Genomic DNA, 23,569 nt, shown 5'->3' with positions numbered 1-23,569 from the left:
AAAACAATGTTGCACATTAAGTTAATCATCTGGGGATCCCCCACATGTTGAGAAGCACTGGTATGAGAGGACATAGAAAAGCACTTTAACTTCTGACTGTAGGGGTGCCACACATTTGAAAGTTGAATAGTATAATGTAGAAATGCTATTTTCCCCTGCACCTTCCTCAGTTTCTGACAGCCACAACCCACGACTGACACGCCAGCAAGAACCATCCAGGACCGTTTCTATTAAACAGGAACATGAAGACCACTTGGAACTCAGTAGGTTTCATGCTTTCATCTTTTATTCTTCCTGTTATAATTCTTCTAAACATTTCAGTACATTACATAATATAATATAACTAATCCATACCCGTCCGGGGATAGGAGCACCCAAAATATGTGCAGAGTTTGGGTTATGAGCTGTGCACAGTATATCCAGGATGGAAAGTAACCTTGTACTTGGTACTTGCAACAGTTCCAACACACAAGCACGTGCACGTTCCCTCCACCGTGTAAATCACCCAGACTTGAAGTATCTTTTAACCACACTCAATGGGATTTAGGATCATAATTGGCAAGGTTTCTCTTTAATAATGTAATTTCACTAAGTATTTGAAGATCTTGTACACTTTAGTTTTTTACAGCTCTCCTGTGAAATGTGCTGCAGCGGGATGACTACTGTTTTCTGCACTGGGGGTCACATATGAGTTCAAAGCATGAGTTACATTTACAAAGATGTATTTTGAACTGTGAAAGTGTGAACATCATTGCTAAAACGTTAAATCTCAATTTTCCATACTTAAATAAGCTGTAATTACAGCAGATGATACCTAATAATGTAGCTATATAAAATTACAACTTTATTATTGTCACATCACAAGTATACAGGTGTAAAGAAGTTATGAAATTATTTGTGTGTTGAATACTGGCCTAAATTAGGTAGACTATTAAGCGTTGTTTTAAAATAAAGTATTAAAGAAGATGAGTAAAATACAGTCCTGATCAGGTATCATGATAGACAGTTGCACAAAAATATTCGACCATTACACAGCTATACTATCATACTATCTTCTGCCTAGACTTCCAGCACCTCCCTGTGTGTAAAGAGAAGGTTTCCACTGAACAGCAGGAGAGCTGCCCCAGTCTGTTCCAGGAGGAACCAGAGTCTCCACAGATTAAAGAGGAATGGGAGGAGCTACTTAAAGGACCAGAAGAGGCTGATGGGTCAATTTTGACATTACTAGCAGGGAAGAGTGAAGATGATGATGGTGGTGATGATGATGATGAAAACAGAGAGATAAAGCCTTTAGCCAGCACCTCAGCTTTACACAAGAAAACACAAGCTGGTGTGGTGGAGTGTGAGCCATCAGAACAAAATAGTGATTACCAGCTCCTCTCCTCACGTTCTGAATCTGACACTGATGATAGTGATGACTGGGCTCCACACTGTTCTGAATCTGACACTCAAGACAGTGATGAGACCAGGGAAGGTCAGTCAGCTTTAAACACACTGAAATCACACAAGACACAAAATGTGGAAGGACAAAGAGTGTCTTTGAGCATCAATCTGAACCAGTACCTGAAATCATCAAAAGAATCTCAATCCATGAGTGACACAGTGAAGAAACACTTTAGTTGTACAGATTGTGGCAAAATGTTTAATCGAAAGGGAAATCTGAAGAGGCACAAAATGATTCATACAGGGGATTACCCCATTACTTGTACAGTTTGTGGCAAAGGCTGTGGTCAAATGAGTGAACTAAAACAACACATGAGATCTCATACAGGAGAAAGGCCCTATGTTTGCACAATATGTGCCAAAGGCTATATTCAAAAGAGTGATCTGAAAAAACACATGATGTCTCATACAGGTGAAAAACCCTTTACTTGCACAGTTTGTGAAAAAAGCTTCAAAACAACTACTAGACTGAATAGACACTTGAGGATTCATACAGGGGAAAGGCCATTTACTTGCTCAGTTTGTGGCAAAAGCTTTAGAGACATGGGAAATCTAAAAAGACACCTGATGACCCATTCAGGGGAATGGCCATTTACTTGTACCGTTTGTGAAAAAGGCTGTCGTAAAAAAGAAGATCTTAATAAACACATGAGGACTCATACAGGGGAAAGGCCATTTACTTGTACAGTTTGTGGCAAAGGTTGTACTCAGTTGGAGCATTTAAAACGACACATGAGGACCCATACAGGGGAAAGGCCATTTACTTGTACAGTTTGTGGTAAAGGCTGTATTGATAGGGGTAAACTGCACAGACACATGATGATTCATACTGGGGAAAAGCCCTTTATGTGTACAGTTTGTGGCAAAGGTTGTAGTCGAATATGTGAACTAAAAGAACACATGAGGACTCATACAGGGGAAAAACCCTATATTTGTGCAGTTTGTGGCAAAGGCTTAGGTCACTTGAGTAATCTAAAACAACACATGAGGACTCATACAGGGGAAAAGCCCTTTACTTGTACATTTTGTGGCAAAGGCTGTAGTCAAAGCAGTCATTTAAAAACACATATGAGAACTCATACAGGGGAAAAACCATTTGTTTGTACAGTTTGTGGCAAAGCCTATGGTGACAAAAGTGATCTGAGAAAGCACATGAGGACTCATACAGGGGTAAAAAACCTTTAGTTGGCAAATGCATTTGGTCAGAGTGCACATCTCAAGATAAGAGGATTCATACAGGGGATAATTTGTTAGTTGAACAATATACTTTTTTCCAAAGAAGGCTTGATTGGAAATAACCCCTTGAGATCAACCATCTGGATTTCAAGGGGGTCTGCAAATGATAAAATACACTTTCTACATTAAAGACTTTGTTCATAAATATTTAACAGACAATTCAAACAACATCGACCAGACAAGAACAATCAAAACAAAAAAGGAAACGTACAACGATAACACAACAACAGCATCAGGATCATAGATCTGTTATAATGATGATTAGTAAAAACATGAACAGGTAATCTCAATAGTGGACAGCGCTGTTTTAAACAATTGAAGAGAAGTTATTGATCGAATATAAACAGGTAGATTTTTCCAGTCAGAAGGAGCTTTAAACTTTAATGTATTTCTTGGTCCGATTTACATACATTTTGAACATCAAAGAAAACCTGTGAACAATGTCTCAGTTGATGTCTAGAAGTGAAATGTACCATACACTGTCTCAGATACTGTGGATAATAAAACGAAGAATACATTTTAAAATGAAGTGCTACCAGTGCTGCTGTCTTTTCGATGTGGGAGACGGCAGGATGAGATTTGAATACACCTTGTAGCTTTTTTATTGTCATTATTTGTCATTATTACTTGCAGTTCAAAGGTTGCTGGTAGATCAATATAAGCTTTACTTTATGTCCATTCATTAATTATGCTTGTAGCAATGTTGAAATGAAGTGCTGAAGTTGCTAAATGTTTGTAGCTGTTAGCTGTGTGTTGATGTGAGAGGGTGGAAGAGGGTATTATAATTTCGTTTTGTTATTGGTAAATATAATTCTAAATCTCTTCCTTTTTTATAGAGGTGGCGTAGTCGGTATACTTATTATTAATTGGGGTTGTTCAATAATAATATGCTCCACACTTAATGTAATTATTTATTGGCATAACCCTATAATTAAGTGTTGGCTGATGAAACAGTTTTAATACTGGCCGTTAAATGTAAGCCGGGCCACCCTTACATTGATATGTGTTGTTAAATTATCGTAGCTCATGGTTGGTGCTACCATGTCAGATCAAATTTCGTTTGATCACATGCATAGATTACATTGTTTTTCTAAAGTATTTTGTAAAAGCAAACATCTCTTCTGTTAGACCTGTCCAAAAATAAAAAATGTGCAGCTATTGGTCCTTTATGTGTTGTGTTTGTGTGGTATATCAGAAAGGTTAACAAAAGATGATGTGTGGTTCAACTCCTTTTCTGGAAACAGTGTACTTGTACTTACCCCATAACTATTGTGTTCAATACAGGGGAAAGTCACTGATTGTAACTAGCCTGTAACTACAGAGAAGTTAAAGGGTTTAGTAGGCTACGCAATGGATAATTTTCTGTAAGGAACAGTATAGTGTTAAGGACGGTGGCTCATTCCTTAGTCATACTGTGAGGGCGGGAAAACTAATTCCGTTCTGGCCATGGGTGAGTTCATACAATATCTGTTACTTGGATTTGCTTTGTTTCCATCGCTCCTAAAATTGTACTTACAAATAAATAAAGTTTGTGTGTCCTGGAAGTGTGAAACTTTAAAGCCAATAGATAAAACTTACATAAAGTGATCTATTAAATTATTGGACACATTTAACACAGAGAATAAATTAAAAATTAAAAAACAATTTAAATGTAGCAAAGTAATGCTTTACAAACAAATTAGAATGTTGATTCTTCATATGTAATTTTGTTCAGTAATTACATAGTCCACATATGGATCTAATGTAGTTATTAGTCACAAGCTGTTGTATAGGCCTACTTTTCATTGGTTCAATATTTATAAAACCCTCAGACAGACCTTCACGTTTATAAAACAAAAACATCTAAAATGTATTATATGTTTCAGAAACCTTTTTCTTTCTTTTTTTTTTTACCTTTTGTTTTGTTACAGGTTGCATGCTGTTTGTGTAGTATTACCTGAAGTTTGTAAACTAGCTTTTATATTGTGTAAAGTAGTCTATACCTTGGAGTTTAGGTATTTGTGATGTATCATGGATGTTTTATCTTTGCTGTTGGTGTCTTGTACGTGTAGCAAAGACAGTGTAATTTTTATTTCTGCCTCTTGGCCAGTTCCTGAAAAAGAGATTATATCTCAATGTGTTTTTACTAGTTAAATAAAGGTTAAATTAAAAAAAAAAAAATCTTCTCCCAGTTCTGATTAAGCTACAGCATGATTAAAACATGGCAGGCTGCATAATGCTATAATAATAGTAGTCCACATTGGCACATGATTGTAATTTAAAAACACAGCTCCAGGTAATAAAATTACATAGGCCCAATGTATACATGCTACAAAACCAATGACAGCCATGTCATTTTGGGGATACACTGTGGATAAAGACGAAGTTGAACTCTGAGCAAGGTTTTAGGTGCGCACTGGACGCGATAGCTCACTGGACCTACATATCAATGTAGCTGTAGTAAACACATCCACCAGCAGAGGACGGTAAATCATCACCACCATCAGTCTGTACAATTTTGACCTGTCATGCATCGACCCGGAACTTCATTTGTGCCACGCACACACACAAACACAAACACACACGCACGCACATCGACAGCTGCCACTGACGTTGAATTTGTTCCACTTTAGAAACTCTTTTAACGGGACTCTATTACAATAAACACTTAAGTCTTTGATGAACCAGAGGCTCCGCGTCTGATGGAGATGTTTGAAACTCCACACAGGTTGGTAGAACACTAAACTGCAGCTTCAAACCAGTTTAAACTGGTTTCAAACCAGAATGAACAAAGACCGTAGTGAAAAACGTCAATTAGCCTAAAGCTTGATTAAACCGAACCACCCAAAATGTATGGAACACTACATGGATGGCTAGTTGGCTACAGACAGTAGGTCGTTAAACGAACAACTGCCGTTTCTGCCGCCTATTGTTCCGACAGAAACAGACCGTTATCAGACGCACCATCCGACGACAATCTCAACAGTCCAAATGGCCTGTTGTTGTTCAGAAAACAAATTAAATGCCCATGCATTGTTCCCACGGTTCATTGATCCGAAAACGGGCGCTCTCCACGGTGCTGAAATGCCGCAAAATATGTCTGCCTCGAAGGCTACAGTAGATCAGTGGTTCCCAACCTGTGGGTCGGGACCCCTAGGGAGGGTCCTCAAATTATTTTGGGGGGTCCCCAGATGATTTACTTGTGCAACATTGTTTTTTCACTCAACAGTAAACAAACTAGCATAAAGTTAAAGTGTATAGAGGGTAACTGCACATTTCTAAAGTGACAATTTAAGGACTTTTTAATGCCTCTGAAATTAACAAATTAAACGTTGGCCAACCTGTCATATATTTGAGGCAGAAAGTGTGAAAATAGCAGATCTACATGCTCACAACACCGGCGTTGTGAGCATGTAGATCTGCTATTTTCACAATAGAACCGTGTTATACAAGCCCGAAGGGCCTTGGTCCCTCAATTTCATCTCATCAGACTCTCAGATATGGATAGGGAGATGATTCCAGAAACTAGGGGCTTTAACAAGTCCAGAACACCGCCTGCCGCCAGGCTGTCATACTGCTCTAGAAGGTCACCAGCGTGTTCGCCTATGTTTTTTTTCGCCTACATGGATATTGTCTTTTTGCGTTCACCGTGAACCTGTCTGGCCGTTTTGGTGGTTTCGCTGCCGTTGAAGAGCCATTTCGCCTATGCTCAATTCTGCTGTCAGACTGTCTTATGTTTGCATATTATCCCGTTGTCATTTAAATATTATAGTGACTGTGACAGACTGACAGTGGTGTCAAAGGGACTGTACCTAAAACTAATGCTGTGATGTGGGGAACATAGAGAGGGCAACATAGAACCTGGGGAACATAGGGTGGACCCTGTGTCAAACAGGGCAACATGTCTGTCCTTAGGTCGAAGTCCCTTAAATTGCTTTGGTCCGACCACCAAAACCTAACCTTAACCCTAACCCTAACCTCAGTAAAACTATGCCTAAACCTAATCCTAACCTTATCCTCAGTAACCGTGAAGCGGGTGATTAACTAACGTGGTGATTATCTAACCCATTTAATTATTTGGACGCACCATTTACCTGATTCCAATAGCTCTAATCTGTATTAATGAGATTTCTATGGGGTGCTTTGGATGTGTAATGGTCACCGTTTGACAGGTGAGGTAACACCACTGCCATGCAAACATGGACAATCTAAGGCAGGCGAAATGGCTCTTCAACTGTGGTGAATGGGCCAGACAGGATAGGTGAAAAGACTCTCCTCCACGGCGAAAGTGCCATGCGAAAGGACCAAATGCATGCAGGCGAATAAAACATAGGCGAATAAGCCTGACACCCTCTAGAATACTCTCCCTTATGTCGGTCTCATCTCCCTATAACTGATTCCCTTCCCTTCATGATGAAAATCTCTGCGATATGAAATATTATGAGCCTTTTTCATAGCGATAAACGATAATAACAATTATCGTCCCATCCTAGGGGTTCAGAGTCTTGCACAAGGACTCTTCGACACTATCTCTGGGGGAGCCCGGAATCGAACTGGGAACCCTCCATGTTCTAATGGCGGTTTCTCTACCCCTGAGCCATTACTGCACCATTCAATGGTCTGAAAAGACAAATTCCCATTCAGTGCGTTGATATCATTCGAAAGGGGTGCTACTAATGCCCAATCTATAATTCAGCACACAAACCGTTAAAATTGCCAATCTATCCTCGATACGACACAATGTGAGCTTGTAGATCGAAGGGATTATAAATTAGGCTTTGTTGTGATATCCCTAGTGTTAGATTTATAGTTGTCTCTTTGCAAATGATCAGCGGGTGACAGGAATAGCGTAGCCCTCTCATGGACTGGGAGAAGTGATCATTGAAGAATGCCAATTGCTCACTTGACAGTGAAGAGAACATTGGCAATAATCTGACAACAAACTCCCATTTGTCATATGCCTTAAAAAGTATGCCTAACCCTAACCTAACCTCACAAAAACCATGTCTAAACCTAACCTTTACCACAACCGTACCCCAACAAAAGCTATGCCTTAACCTAATCTCATGCTACTCAAAGTAATAACAATAACAAATAAATGAATACATACATCAAATACAACATACAGTAAAACTTACATAAGATACGTTGCTTACTAGGGTGGTGCAAATTAAACATTTCCAAACCGGTCCTATTTTGTTGTCTTCAAATGTTTTTTTTTTTTGTTTTTGTTTTTTGTTCACTGTTTCTGTAGCTAATCTAATTGAGAAATGCCCCAACTTTAAATTATATTAGTTTGAGTTTATAATAAAATTACTATGAATTCATTGAAATATATGTATATACATCTAATGGTTTCTATTATTTTATCTTGCTTAGACCTCCCACACCTCCCTGTGTGTAAAGAGGATTCCCCTGAAGAGAAGAAAAGGAGCCCCAGTATTTCCAGGAGGAACCAGAGCTTTACAGATGAAAGAGGAACCAGAAATTCTTCAAAGACCAGAGGGGACTGAAGCAGTGAAAAGTGAAGATGATGGTGAAAAAAGAGACTGAGTCTCTAGCCAGCACCTCAACTGAACACATGAAATCACAAGCTGATGTAGAGGACAGTGGAGCATCACGAACAACAAGTGATGACCAGCTCTTCTCTTCACACTGTTCTGAATCTGACAATGAACACAGTGATGAGTGTGAGGAAACCAGGGAATCGGCTTCAAACACACTGAAATCACATAAGACACAAACTGTGGAAAGGCAGAGACTGCCTTTGAACAACAACTTACAGGACCTGAAATCATCAAAGGAAACTCCATCCACAAGCCACACAGAGAAGAAACCCTTTCGGTGTACTATTTGTGGCAAACGTTTTGATCAAACTAGAAGTCTGAAAAGACACAAGATGATCCATACAGGCGAAAGACCCTTTAGTTGTGCAGTTTGTGGCAAAGGCTGTGGACAAATGAGTGAGCTGAAGACACACATGAGGACGCACACCGGGGAAAAACCCTTTACTTGTCTATTTTGTGAACAAAAATTCAATCGTAACGATCAATTGAACATGCACCTGAGGAACCATACAGGGGAAAAACCCTTTAGTTGTTCAGTTTGTGAACAAAGATTCAGTCGAAATGGTCAACTGAAAATACACATGAGGACTCATACAGGGGAGAGACCCTTTAGTTGTGCAGTTTGTGGCAAAGGCTGTGGTCAAATGAGTGATCTAAAGAAACACATGAGGATTCATACAGGGGAAAAGCCCTTTGGTTGCACAGTTTGTAACCAAAAGTTCAGTCGAAATGATCAGCTGAAGATGCACATCAGGATTCATACTGGGGAAAAACCCTTTGTTTGTACAGGTTGTGGCAAAAGCTTTGTTCACAGTGGACACCTGAAGACACACATGAGAACTCATACAGGTAAAATCCATTGACTTCTATAGTTTGTCAAACGAGTTAAAATGTAAAAATTAGCCATATAGTTCACCCATAGACTGATTCATAGGAACGTTGTTGTAAAGGACATACTGAAAACACAACTAACCTGCACAAATGTCTACTATGCACTGCACTTGTGTAATTTCTCTACAATAAATCAACATGGGTTTTATTGCTGCAATTTCCTTAACAATTCAATTTATATAGATGAAACGTACCATAAACAATGACTGCCACATAACCCTAATCAAAACACCCACAAGCAAATAGCATCAGATTCCCATGGATTTATAATGAAAGCGGAATCACTCCTCGGCAGCTCTGCCTGCACATGATGTGGTGTATTTGTTCAAATGTAAAAATTAAGCATCCAAATAATGAGATGAGATGAGATATACTTTATTAATCCCCGAGGGGAAATTGAGGCATTACAGCAGCATAGTGTACACAAAACAAATAAACAACTAGACAAAAAAAACACAGACAAACATTTGATGGACACCAATCACACACAACCAGAGTCAGCCCATGACTATGCACGAGGGAGAAAGTTCTTAAACATGTAAGTTATGCAGTCTAATGGCAGTGGGCAGGAAAGAGAGTCTATACCGCTCTGTGTGCATTTTCGGGGGGAAAGTGAGCCTCTGACTGAAGGTGCTCTTCCTGTCCTGCAGATCACCATAGAGAGGATGGGAGGGGTTAACCATGATGGCGTTTAGTTTGTCCCTTATCCTCCTCTCTGCTACTGACTGCAGCCCTTCCATTTGGAGGCCAACTACTGAGCTGGCCTTCTTAATGGTTTTGTTGAGCTTGTTCAGCTCCCAGGCCTTAATGCCACCTCCCCAGCAAACTACTGCATAGAGCAGAATGCTGGCTAACACAGACTGGTAAAACATGTGCAGCAGCCTGCTGCACACATTAAAGGACCTTAGTCTCCTCAGGAGGTACAGTCTGCTCTGTCCCTTTTTATAGACAGCCTCCGTATTGTCTCTCCAGTCCAGTTCCTTGTTCAGGTGGACACCTAGGAATTTGTAAGAGTCCACAATCTCCACCTCTTCCCCCTGGATGGTGATGGGCACTGGGGTCCTCTTGTTGCTCCGTCTTGCATCGATCACCAGCTCTTTTGTCTTCCTAATATTCAGCAGTAGGTGATTCTGCTCAGCCCATCTGACGAAGTCCATCACCACACCTCTGTACTCCTCATCCTTGTCGTCAGTGATACATCCAACGATGGAGGAGTCATCTGAGAACTTCTGAAGATGGCATGTTCTGGATTTGAAGCAAAAGTCAGAGGTGTAGATGGTGAACAGGAAGGGTGACAGCACTGTTCCCTGGGGTACTCCGGTGCTTCCCATCAGTACATCAGACTGGCAGCCTTGTAGCCGGACACTCTGTGGCCTCTGGGTTAGATAGTCAGTTATCCAGGCTACCATGTTGTGGTCTACCTGCATGGTTGTCAGCTTCTCAGCAAGCAGGGGGGGCTGGATGGTATTAAACGCACTGGAGAAATCAAAAAACATAATTCTCACCATGCTCCCCTTGTTCTCCATGTGTGCGTAGGCCCTCTGCAACATGTAGATGATGGCATCCTCCACTCCCACTTTGGCTCTGTAGGCAAACTGCAGAGGGTCCAGGGAGTCGCTCACCAGAGGTCGCAGGTACTGGAGGACCAGCCTCTCAAATACTTTAATTATTGAAATTATGTTCAAATAGCAACTTTTTGAGCAATGATTGAGCATCCACATATACAACTATTTTGGGAGAACCCTACAAAGCATAAGAAATACTGCATTGAGAAATATAAGATGTATACATGTAATGGTTGTCTCACATTTTACCTTTTTTCTAGACTTCCTGCATCTCCCTGTGTGTAATGAGGAGGTTTCTCCTGAGCAGAAGAGTCCCAGTCTGGTTCAGGAGGAACCAGAGCCTCCGCAGATTAAAGAGGAACAGGAGGAGTTACTTGAAAGACCAAAGGATGGGTCAACTTTGACATTAGTGAAAATTGAAGATGAGGATGAAAATAGAGCGACAGAGCCTCTAGCCAGCACCTCACATGTACAAATGAATACACAAGCTGATGAAGAGGACTGGAAGAAACCTTTTACTTGTACTGTTTGTAGCAAAGGGTTTGATCACATTAGAAGTCTAAAAAGACACACAATGGTCCATACAGGAGAAAAACCCTTTAGTTGTGCAGTTTGTGGAAAAGGATGTGGTCAAATGAGTGAGCTTAAGACACACATGAGGACTCACACAGGGGAAAAACCCTTTAGTTGCCCATTTTGTGAACAAAGATTCAATCGAAATGATCAACTGACTTTGCACATGAGGAATCATACAGGGGAAAAGCCCTTTAGTTGTACAGTTTGTGAACAAAGATTTAGTCAAAATGGCCAACTGAAGATGCACATGAGGACTCATACAGGGGAAAAGCCCTTTAGTTGTTCAGTGTGTGGCAAAGGTTGTGTTCAAATGAATGACCTGAAAAAACACATGAGCATTCATACAGGGGAAAAACCATTTAGTTGTAATGTTTGTCAGCAAAAGTTCAGTCGCAATGATAAATTGAAGATGCACCTAAGGACTCATACAGGAGAAAGACCCTTTAGTTGTTCAGTTTGTGAACAAAGATTTGCTCAAAGTGGGCAACTGAAGATCCATATGAGAACTCATACAGGAGAAAGGCCTTTTTGTTGTTCAATTTGTGAACAGAGATTCAGTCAAAGTGGTCAACTGACAATACACATGAGGACTCATACAGGGGAAAAACCCTTTACTTGTACAGTTTGTGGCAAAGGCTGTATTCAAATGGGCGATCTGAAAAAACACATGGGGACTCATACAGGGGAAAAACCCTTTAGTTGTACAGTTTGTAACCAACGGTTCAGTCGAAATGCTCAGCTGAATATGCACATGCGGAATCATACAGGGGAGAAGCCCTTTAGTTGTACAGTTTGTGAACAAAGATTCAGCCGAACTCGTCAACTTAAGGTGCACATGAGGACACATACAGCAGAGAGTCCCTTTAGTTGTGCAGTTTGTGGCATAAGCTTCATCCAAAGTGGACATCTGAAGACACATATGCGGACTCATACAGGTGAAATACCCTTCATTCGTACTATAAACTGCTTCACAAGAACAATGAGAGTAACTGGCAATGTAGCCAAAGGGGACAACAACTCCAGAAACAAAACTCCCACGAGCAATCAGCAACAGATGAATATTGGATCATATTCATTCCTCTGTAGCTCTGCCTACATGTAATGCTAACTTACTAGATGTAGGCTGCTAAGTGGCCTGACATTCTAAAAGTGCTGACCAGAGCACTATGTCACATGAAGCTTGGCCAATCAAAGTCAATAGCACCCATGCACTCACCGTCCACGCACAAGCCAATTTTAATAAAAGGCATAAAGTATATTTTTATCAAGATCAATACGATAATTTAAGTCATTACAAGAGAGGGCTCTTTGTATTCATAAATGTTTACTTAGTTTGTCTTAATAAACCAGCCCCTTTGGTACAATGTAGCCCAAGACCTGACAGTCCAGCTTAATGTAAAAGGTAGTTCCTATGTTGTCTGGTCTAGAGTCTGAGCACATCATAAGTCTGTAGTTTGATGGTGTCGCTAGCATAAAACAACCATAATTCTATTTACAACACACACACACACACACACACACACACACACACACACACACACACACACACACACACACACTAGAGAGGCCACAAGCATTATCTACACATAGCTGTAGTCATTTGGAAATTATATTACTATGCCATATTTGCATATTTATTGATCAGTTTTACTTTAGGTATAATTCACAGGCATAACTTAAATATTGATTGAACTTAAAATGAATGCTGTTTTTCCCTAATGCTGCTTTTCTTCTCATTCAGAAAACCTCCAGGATACTCTGACATACACTGTTGGCAGCGAAGTTATGCAAGACAAAGATATTCAAGAAACTGTGTCAAACACAGACAGTGAAGATCAACTGAGAGCTATGGAGGACCTAGAACATAACAAAGACCATGGGTCACCTGGAACATGATGACAAGACTTTACCATCAGCATGTCCACTTTTCATGTTTTACTTCCAATACCAGACCCATTTCAACATGTTCTGTGAGGAACACAAGGTGTATGTAGGAGGACGATTTAGCCTTGGCCAGTTCCATGAGTGGGACCAGCCACTGTTTTATAAAAAAAGAAATGAACAACTGAATACAAATGCACCCATTTGTAGTTTTTGTTGGTGGCCTGATCGGTTTATTGCAGTTGTGTATAGCTAATAACACAGATGATTGTGCACAGCATTGCACCACAAGTGTGTAGTTAATGTGGATCATTATATTTTATGTTGTGAGCAAATAGTCCAAAACTATTTCTCAATTTTGCCTGTTGTCTTTGGATGGCAGACAATCCATAAGTTGTTGGAAAACTGCACTCTACAGGGATTTGTTTGAGAGAGGTTTAAGTTGTTATTCCAATGCATTTCTTTTTAAATTGTATTATATATTGATCCATTCGAGGTGCGACAGACTGACAGAGTTGTCAATAATAGGTTAAAGCACAATGGCACTTTGTTAGAGCCTGGGTTTGGGTTGTGTTGTACCCTTGCCATGATGTAATTCCAATTATTGGTGAGATATCTTCAATAGTATGTCCATTCATGGCCATAACAGTTATTGCCCCTCGCTGCAATCCACCAAACTCACCAAGTCATATTCCTTATGTGAAAACGTGTTTGATAAGAAGCCAGACAATCAACACAGACAAATGAAATTTTACTGATTCATCAACGTCCTTTATCAGACAGTGACAATGTTAATATATTAAACAGTATAATTGAGTACATAAACTATGCAAATCTTTGCATTCACATATCTATATAATCTTGTATTTAGTAAATATATGTTTTATTGTGATAAAATGTAGTTGTAAAAATATGTTGGGTTGAAGTGTCCAATCTGGACTGCTGTCTGCTTCAAATAATTGATTTTATATAGTTTTTCTCAATGTATGAGTACTGGATGAGAGGTTCTTTCTTTCTTTCTTTCTTTCTTTCTTTCTTTAGAATAAGTTCAGGACAGATAAGCTACCTTGTCATACTGTGTAACTTTTCCGCTATAATATTCCACTGGTATATTTTTCACAATAACCATTTAATGTGTTTTTTGGCAACTTCTCTAAACACATTTTAGTTTAGACTGTCTGCCTGACATCAAAACCATATTTATAATTATTATTATATGTTTTATTTATGTTATTATTTATTAAATTCAGATCGTGAAATCACTATTTTCTTGGCACACAGATCCACTATTCGTAATGATATCTGAATCTCAGTGTCCACTCTACATACATTTAACACAAGTTTCTTCTCTCAGATATTTGGCCTTGGAGCTGGTCACACTTCCCCTTCGTAGAGGTGATATAAACTCCTTGTTAAGCATTGTCTTACTCTATGTCTTGTCTTGTAACCTTTTTGTAGTGACTCTGAAGACTAGGCTCTTGTGTATATTCACCATGTGTGTTTATGTATACATATAGTATATGATGCCTTGTGTTTTGTTGATTGGTTGGCATTGACATTATTCAGCTTGTAGGTCATATTACTCTTGTCCTTTCATTGATTTGTTACTGTTCATTGCCTTTCAATATTACCACTAATTTAGACGAACAGATGCATCTAAATTAGATTACATTGCCTTTTGATATTTATGCCTTCAGTCCAGTTGACATGATTTCAGTACAAACATTTCAATAAATCATAAGAATTGCATTATTTTGTAGTAAAGACATTGAATTCATGTTAAAATGTATTCAAGTGGGACGGTTTGTCTACGGTACATTATTATTAATTAATGTTAAACGTTGACATTTAAAAACCTGAAACTTATTGTATGTATGGTCAAGTATGTTTATGTTTGTACTGTATGTTTACTCAAGTGATCATCGAGGATGTTTGCAATATTGTGTTCCATTCCATTATTGTCTTTTGTGTCAGGTTAGCAGATATTCAGTGAAAAAGAAAACACACCAGGTAAAGAGTGTGAGGTGCTGATCACAGAGAAAAGATTGAAGGCAAAGAAGAGATTTGCAATATACTGTATTGATGGTACCATGAAATGTAGCCTAGAAACAAACATACAAAATGTACATTATGAATTATCATAATTCCATGGGCAAACAAGAATAAGCATATTGGAAACTGTAGATTGGACAATTGTTATCCATAAGCTTTCCATGGCTTTTTCATATACATGTATATATTTTTAGAATTGTACATATTTGAAGGTTTCTATCTGACATAATGTTTTACTGTAGAATGGAATAGATAACTTTGAGGTAGGGTTGATTTTTGGATTTGCATTGCCCTAAAATGTCTGGAAACAAATGTGTTATATTACAACTAAACATAAGAAATGTGTTATATTACAATATGTACCGGATATGAATTAATATAGGCCTATATAATATTTACATCAATTATAGAACATCAAATAATATCATAATAATTATAATTATGTAATACCATTCCCAAATTGTGAATTAAACGCTTGTAGAACATTGGACCGGTGGATTCAGCAAACGTATCCATATTACAGCGGGCTCAGCTCCATGACTTTATGCTTTATTATATGGTCTTAGGCCGCCATCTAGCGGCCAAACATATTGAATTTAGGCATAACTTATGCCTAACGATCTCAAAGAAAAAGAATCACGTTTGTAAACATTTTAACTAAGTCTCATTGTAAGCCTGAGAAAATGGGAGGGTGGAGGACAGAGTGCTTTCACAGCTAATAGGCCTAGTTGCCTACCTTGTAAGCCTGGTTAAATGTAAGAATTAGATTAAAATGTATATGTACAGTTAATTCAACCAAATCTACTAGTTATATCAACCCAATTTCAATTCAGTTGATGAAGATTCATCTAACTTTAAATTGAATTAAATATAAAATGTTATTATTAACTTGATATAATAAATCAGTGTGAAATAAGCTTTGCAAAACAGAAACATACATTATATAGAGGAGATGTGCAAGAGAAATGGCCACAAACATAAATAAATAAATAAAACGTTGTGCTTTCAGTGTTGTGAATAAACAGTCCATTGCTGCATGATGATCACTGTAAGGCCTTGTCTGTGGTAAATTGCTTTCCATTAAAGCTAGTGTCAAGCTAGAGGCAAAAAACATGTGACTTCCATAGGAAATGAATTGGATGCTGCCCTTCCACCCTCCCCCAAGGGCAAGCACAGGGCACATGATTTAACTGTGTGTCCGGGGCCTGAGGCATCCTAAAATGTTAATAGATCTTTTTGATATTAGGCCTATACTGTTTAGACTGACGATAGGTTTTTGGTTTACCTATGATCCTAGTTTGCCATTTCTGTGCATTTGATGTATTACTTTGTGTTTTCCTTGTTTACTTACTGTAAATCGCTCTGGATTAAGAGTGCTAAAAGCCTAAATTGTATAATTTACTTCCTGAAAGCCAAGCTCTACCTGTGCACACCACCAGAGTGGATTACCAAACCAATGGGCCCTGGGTCTAAAGCCAGACAGAGCCTTTGCATTTAATGTTGTGGTTATGTACATTTGTCAAAGGGCTAGTCATTCATGTCAATAACAGGGCCCCAAAATTCCTGTAAACTTAAGGAATAGCCCAAATATAAACTTCGAAGATGACCCAAGAAACATACCATCATGATAACATTGAACTGATGGTGTCACAACGTGCTGAAAATGGCTGATCTACAAGATCACAATGTGCCACATGCACAACTTGCATTCCTCTTCCTACAAGGTAGGAAGAAGAAACTGAATCTACAAACAGTGTTATCATCAATCAAACGTGTCATACTATAATGTACAATACATACAGATAAAATCATTGTTTATGCTACGGTGACTTGGTGGCACCTCGACCCATGATGGACTTCTTAGTGTTTCTCTCGGGTCTCAAAAGGATCGTATAACACTTTGGTCCAAACAGTGCGACCAAAAGGCCAGAACTAGATGCTAAAATTGCAAAAACCTCCACTACATCTGCATATTTGCCAGGAGAGCTGACATATGCAGGGATGAAGGCGATCCACACGGCACAGAAGATCAACATGCTGAAAGTGATCAGCTTGGCTTCATTGAAGTTGTCTGGGAGATTCCTTGCCAAGAATGCGAGGATGAAGCTGAGGAGTGCCAGTAAACCAATATAACCCAACAGCACTGCAAAACCAACTGTTGATCCCACATCACACTCATAGACTATCTTATCACTGTGGAGCAGAGTGTTTTTATGAGGAGTTGGAGAGGAAGACACTAACCATGCTATACAGACTACTGACTGGATGACAGTAAGAACCAGAAGTGTTCCTCTCTGCTGCATGGCACCAAACCACTTCATAATGTCTGCTCCTCCAGGTTTGGAGGTCTTGAACACGGCCAACACCACCATAGTCTTTACCAGGATACACGAAACACACCACGTAAAACTGATACCAAACGCTGCATGTCTCAGCTGACAAGTCCAGAGTGTTGGACGACCAATGAACAGAAGTGAACACAAGAAACACAGTTTCAGTGACAACAACAGCTGGTAGCTGAGTTCTGAGTTGTTGGCGCGCACCATGGGTGTGTCTCGATGATAGATGAAGATTCCCAGGGCAATGCAACAGATAAGTGTGCCTAACAATGAGATGGTTGTCAAGGAGATACCCAGGGGCTCTTGGAAGGAGAGGAACTCCACGCTTTTAAGGACACACTGGTCACGTTGGGGATTGGACCAGAAGTCCTCTGGACAACTGATGCACTCTGTAGAATCTAACAAAGAAGGGAAGATTAAAGGGACGTCCTAAAGATGACCTATGCTGCACATCGCTAAATAATGTAAACCTACCAGTCTCATTGCTGATCTCCCCCTCAGAGCAAGCAATGCAGTCAAAGCAGCAGACAGGTTCTCCTTTCCTTCTGGCCACACGTGTTCCAGGGGAGCAGCTCTCACTGCAGACAGACCGAGGTGGCTGCAGCGGAAATAGGAATGATCATGATTTCAATCTAAACTATTACATTTATCTTAAATCATGAGCATGGGCATCAGCTATTCTAGAATGCTGAAGTGACCTGCGTGGATTTAAAGTTCCAGAATATTCTGTCTTCATCAAGGATGAGTTCTTCATCTCCGGAGGCTGACTTCTTGAACACACCTACATTGCGAACCTTTGTGCTTCCATCAGGGAGCCACACCCAGTTAATGACGTCATAGACTGGCAACGCATCTCCATTCTCATCAAATGATACATGATCACCAAAGGATGTGGTGAAGTTGACCTTTTCCAGGTAATGCACAAGCTAAAAATGACAATGAGCAGTATTATTGCGACCGTAGGTCTCAGTTTACTGTCAGAACCGGCACAGCTTGTCCGTATGTATGTATATGTATATGTATACGTGTGACACCTGATACTGTGGTGATTTGTCACTGTGACATCACAGGTGACATCGCTGTGATGTCAGATACCCAGAGCAGGGATCTCCATATATAGGCATAAACAGGTGACATCACAGTGATGTCAGATACTTAGAGCAGGGATCTCCATATATGGGCATAAACGGGTAACACCTGACACTGTGGTTCCCCTGGCCAGTGTGGCACAGAATCACAGTGATGTCACAGTGATATGGACATCAGGGATGACGATATATGGGCATAAAAGGGACAGAGTCACAGTGAGGTCACAGTGATGTGGACATCAGGGATCTCCATATATGGGCATAAAAGGGATTTGGTTCTCCTGTCATCCCTGCGGTCGCAACAATACAATAGCAGAGTTATACTGACAGTGACTGTATTAAATACACCCTTGCTGTAATCAAAAGACAATGTTAACATGAACTACCTTTGTCCCAGCATTCTGCACCTACTCCTTGCTATGTCAATATTTAATGTTTTTTTTTTTTCTTTTATCATGCTTACATGTTCATTAATATTCTAAATTAGAATCCAACTAACATTAACAGGTAAATTGTGACAAAAATAATATCACACCTGCCATGGCTGCATTGTCTGTAAAGTGGCACAGATGTGCCCAGTGAAAGGCCCTCTTCCTGGCACACATTGCAACATGTCATGGATGGCGTGGGCCAGAGCATACACAGCCTTGTACACATTGTACTCTTCCCTGAGGTCAGACACGTCCAACAGGGTTGTATCTGCCGTTACCAGGTCCTCTTGTCCAGTACACACCCCTCCACCAGCATCCACCCAATCTGACGGAAGGGGAGCAAATTTACACCGAAATGTGTTCTCCCAAAACTGTCTCACCTTAAGAAACACAGTGAAGTGAAGTCTTAAGCATATAAATACAATGCTTTGTGACAACGGAAGCCAGTTTGAAAGAGCTGCTTAACAACCAAACAAAAGACTCACTATGACATTTTGGTGGCTGTTGTCGGGGTCATTGTCAGGATGTATTTTTAACAAGAAGTCCTTGAGGCCTGGTATCTCTCCACGGCGAATGGAGAGACCCAGGGTGCCTCTCATGTACGGCAGGAAGTGAGGATTCTGGAATATAGTGGCTGTCGTCACAGCATTACTGGTCATCCATTGTATACTCGTCACATTTTGCTTTATCACCTGTTGAGATGTATGTACCGTATAGCAGTTCCTTTAGACGCTATATAGCTGGAAATGCAGTGTATGTGTGGACCATTACATTACTAAATTCTAGTTACTGTCTACTGTATAATACAGTGTTTGATTATTTGTATCTGTGTTGTGCACAGAAAAAGAAAGAAGCTGCTGAGAGGATTTAAAGGAGTAGTTCACCCCCAAAATGACTTTTTTTCTATTGATTACTCACGCCATGGAGACTTGAGTTCAATAATATTTTTTTGTATTTGTTGCATTCCTAAGACAATATATATATACAGTATATATATATATATATATATATATATATATATATATATATATATATATATATATATATATATATATATATATTGTAAATTTACCCCCATTTTTGTGGATGGAGACCCAAATGCATCCGGAATCAATGGGTGTAAATTTACTATAATATTTCTTTTTGTCATAGGAATGCAACAAATACAAAAAAATATTATTGAACTCAAGTCTCCATGGCGTGGGTAATCAATAGAAAAAAAGGTCATTTTGGAGATGAACTACTCCTTTACATTGATGAACCTAAAACATCTTTAAATTGCACTGCACTGAAAATGTTTAACCTATTTATAGCCTGTATGAAAGGATGTCTTAATTTCAATATAACTAATTAACTAATCAGGTTCCTTTTGATCAATCCCTAAATCAACTGTAATCATCATAACCCCAACCTCCTCCATAAGGTCAACCATATAGCTCCCATATACAAAGAGAATGACCACACGAGCTGTGGACGTCTTCATCATAGTGACGATCCTCTGAAGTTCAGCTGGGTGGTGGTCCCAGGGCATGGCCTGCAGATATGCCAGACAACCCAAACCCGACTGGGCCAGGTCAGCCTGGAAGACCCGAGCAGCATCGCGGCCGTAGGCATCATCAGTAAACAGCAGCCCTGCCCAGGTCCACCCGTACCGCCTCATAATCTGGAGCATAACTCGTATCTGATTCGGAAAAGAATGGAGGGATTAAAAGTGTTTAGGCTAGATCAATGGTTCTCATGTTGGGGTCCCCAGCAAAGGGAGGAACAGTTACTTGATACACTTAAGCTTTATTTAATTTCTTGGCTATTTTTGATGGATGTTGACATATCTTGGCAAAAGTTGAAACATTTTTGGGGTCCTTGGCAAAGTGGCACAACAAATGGGGGTCCGTGGCCAAATTCATCTCAATTTGGGAGTGAGCTTGTATCTGCTATTTTGTAGTAGCCACCGCAAAAATCTAACATGGCACAGATGCTTTCCCGGTTTTAATGGGTTAATATATTGTGCAAGGGAAAACCAGCATGGCTTGGGATGAGGAGGCCTAGAATCTAGACCTTTTTAAAGCTCTTGACCACCCCACCCCACCTCCCCACAACAATGTATAGGCCTATATATTTTTTGTATAAAAAGGCATAACACAATCATTTCTACTTTATTTTATTCTAATTCATTAATATTTCACGTTGCTGATCTTAAAGCCAGTGTTGCGAGGCGTTGTGTATGACAACAAATTACATCAAGCCCTTAACAATCAGTAATATTTGTTCCCATCCTGCCTATTCAAAAACGTACTTGTTATTTGATGTTCTTATAACATATACTAAATAGATAAATACAATTAACATTTTGCGATGGACCACACGTGGGACCACTAGAACCACTGCACTAGACTCTATCTAGGCCTACAGGTATGTGTGTGGAACGTGCACTACAAACCAACAGATGTATTGTCTGTAGCGGTTCACCTGGATGGCATCACTAGGGATTGTTCTAAAGAAGGATGGGAACTGCGTCTGCTCACTCAGACAGGAGCAGGTGGCAAGGTAACTCACCTGAAAAAGACAAAACATCTATTCTGTAATATACTAAAAAACTTTTTGTATATTTTTTTGAAGCACATTCATGAGGTTCTGCTTCTGCTCCACTGCTCAAGTGCTGTCGCTCTGATCAAAATCCCTCACCAATCACCACTCATCTAGATTTACCCCCATTACCAGAATCCCCTCACCACACAGAATAAAATAAGCTGTATTGTACAGTATTTTGCTTCAAACACACAGTGGTAGACTTCACCATTTGGAATCTCATTATAGAAACTATTTGGAAGTGCAATCTTTTGGAAGATTCCACCCCTTCAAACAATATTTTCTACCCATTATGCACCCTTTAGCACTGAATTAGACATTATTTTAATAAGAGACATGGACATTAGACTCACTCTTCATAAGATGAGTAATAACAATAAATCACACACAATGATTTCCCGACGCCTCTCTCTCTGTACACACACACACACACGCACGCACGCACGCACGCACGCACGCACGCACGCACACACACCCACATCTCTCCATCTCTCTCCCCCGAGTGTGGGGTTACAGTGATAAAATACGTAAGCTATAATATCATGATTATATGTGAATCCTATACAGCCCTGATTACAACTCAGGGCTGTATAGGATTCCTACTCTAAGATCCAGGCAAAGAATCAAACCTCTAATAAAGATCACAGATGACCTGACGAAGGTGTATTGATATCAAAATGTTGCCACTCTGTTACCTGCACCCTGTGAATAAAAAGGCTTCAATTGTCTGAGTTTGCTCCAGTGCCTTCCTTCTACAGTACATACTCTAGTACAGATACATTGCACTCCAACTCCAACCTTTGTAAATCTGCACGCTACATTAAAAATCCCTTTCTGCTTCCATGCTCTGCTGCCTGCAAGTAAATATGTTCTGTGTCTTTCAAGATGTAAGATTCTTTTTTTTTTTTTTACTTTTTTAACCAAACAACTGAAATGTATATCATATTGGTGATGGTAAAAAGTATGTTCAACTTACCATGGGAACTCTGTACAAACCTAAAATACTAGAGATGGCAATAGAATGAGCTGAGGTGTCGGCACCCACAATACCGAGCACTGGAGGAGACCCGACACAGCTCTCGTCCAGTTGAACCTGCTCCTCTCTCCCACTGACCATTGACAATGCACCGTGGAAGGCAACTGCAACTGAGTGACAGGTGTCGTGGAGGCTATATCCCAGAGTCACGTTGGGTAGCAGGCTGGGGTTTCTGTTGATCTCAGTGATGGCAAAAGCCATGGTCTGGGCCCATCTGAACCTTTGGATGTCGAAACTAACACACAAAAATGCCACGGTAAACTTGAATATTTATCTTTGTAGAACTACACATTTCAACATCATCTAATGCTGTACTGTAAGTCAAAAGAAGTTCCCGTTCTTTGGCTTGCCATTGTATCAGGGCAGGGGTCATAGCCATGCTGGCTTGTGGTGGATTTATGTGTCAAAATACAATTTTTACCATGGACATACAAAATGAGTGGACAATAATATTACCAGAAACCCATAAAGAGCTAACCCTGAATGACCATAATAGTTCTGTAACTCTGAGAGACAGAAACCTTAGGGTACAAATGTTGTTCCATTTTTGTAGAGTTAAGGGGGTCCATGCAAATAAAACATTTGAGAACCACTAGTATAGTCCTAATGTGCTATAGTGTTATAGTAAACAAGTGTCATACATATTCTGAAGAAAAACTGGAGACTTGACATTCAGTAATTGGGTCTTCAAAATGAGAACGTTGAGATGGTGTGTAAAAAGAAAAACTAAGAATTGCCACAGACGAGACCAAGTCCTTACCACGGACACATTTGTCTGTGTACGGACATGTTGATGTACAGTAGTCTATGTGTGATACTCACCTGTAGCAAGTGGGCACCTGCTGCTTGGAGGTGAATGACAGCTCAGGGAACACAGAGTAGAGATGCATGTGAAACAT

The 23,569-nt window shown here is 39.8% G+C and overlaps 1 protein-coding gene across 1 annotated transcript; it reads right to left on the bottom strand.

Annotated features, from left to right (window-relative positions):
- Positions 1–17,010: 17,010 nt before the first annotated feature.
- On the bottom strand, positions 17,011–23,569 carry LOC308308222 (extracellular calcium-sensing receptor-like; the record flags this gene model as incomplete). The annotated part of the gene is made up of 8 exons (XM_080753586.1): positions 17,011–17,927; positions 18,004–18,127; positions 18,228–18,455; positions 19,153–19,428; positions 19,534–19,668; positions 20,460–20,729; positions 22,611–22,905; positions 23,493–23,569. 8 exons carry the CDS (start codon positions 23,567–23,569, stop codon positions 17,011–17,013), a joined length of 2,322 nt encoding a protein of 773 aa, XP_080609712.1.

This window comes from Nannobrachium achirus (assembly GCF_963921795.1).
Source record: "Nannobrachium achirus genome assembly, chromosome: 22".
Classification (NCBI taxonomy): domain Eukaryota; kingdom Metazoa; phylum Chordata; class Actinopteri; order Myctophiformes; family Myctophidae; genus Nannobrachium; species Nannobrachium achirus.
The sequence above is the reverse complement of the archived record's forward strand: the minus strand, read 5'-3'. Positions and strand labels throughout refer to the sequence as shown.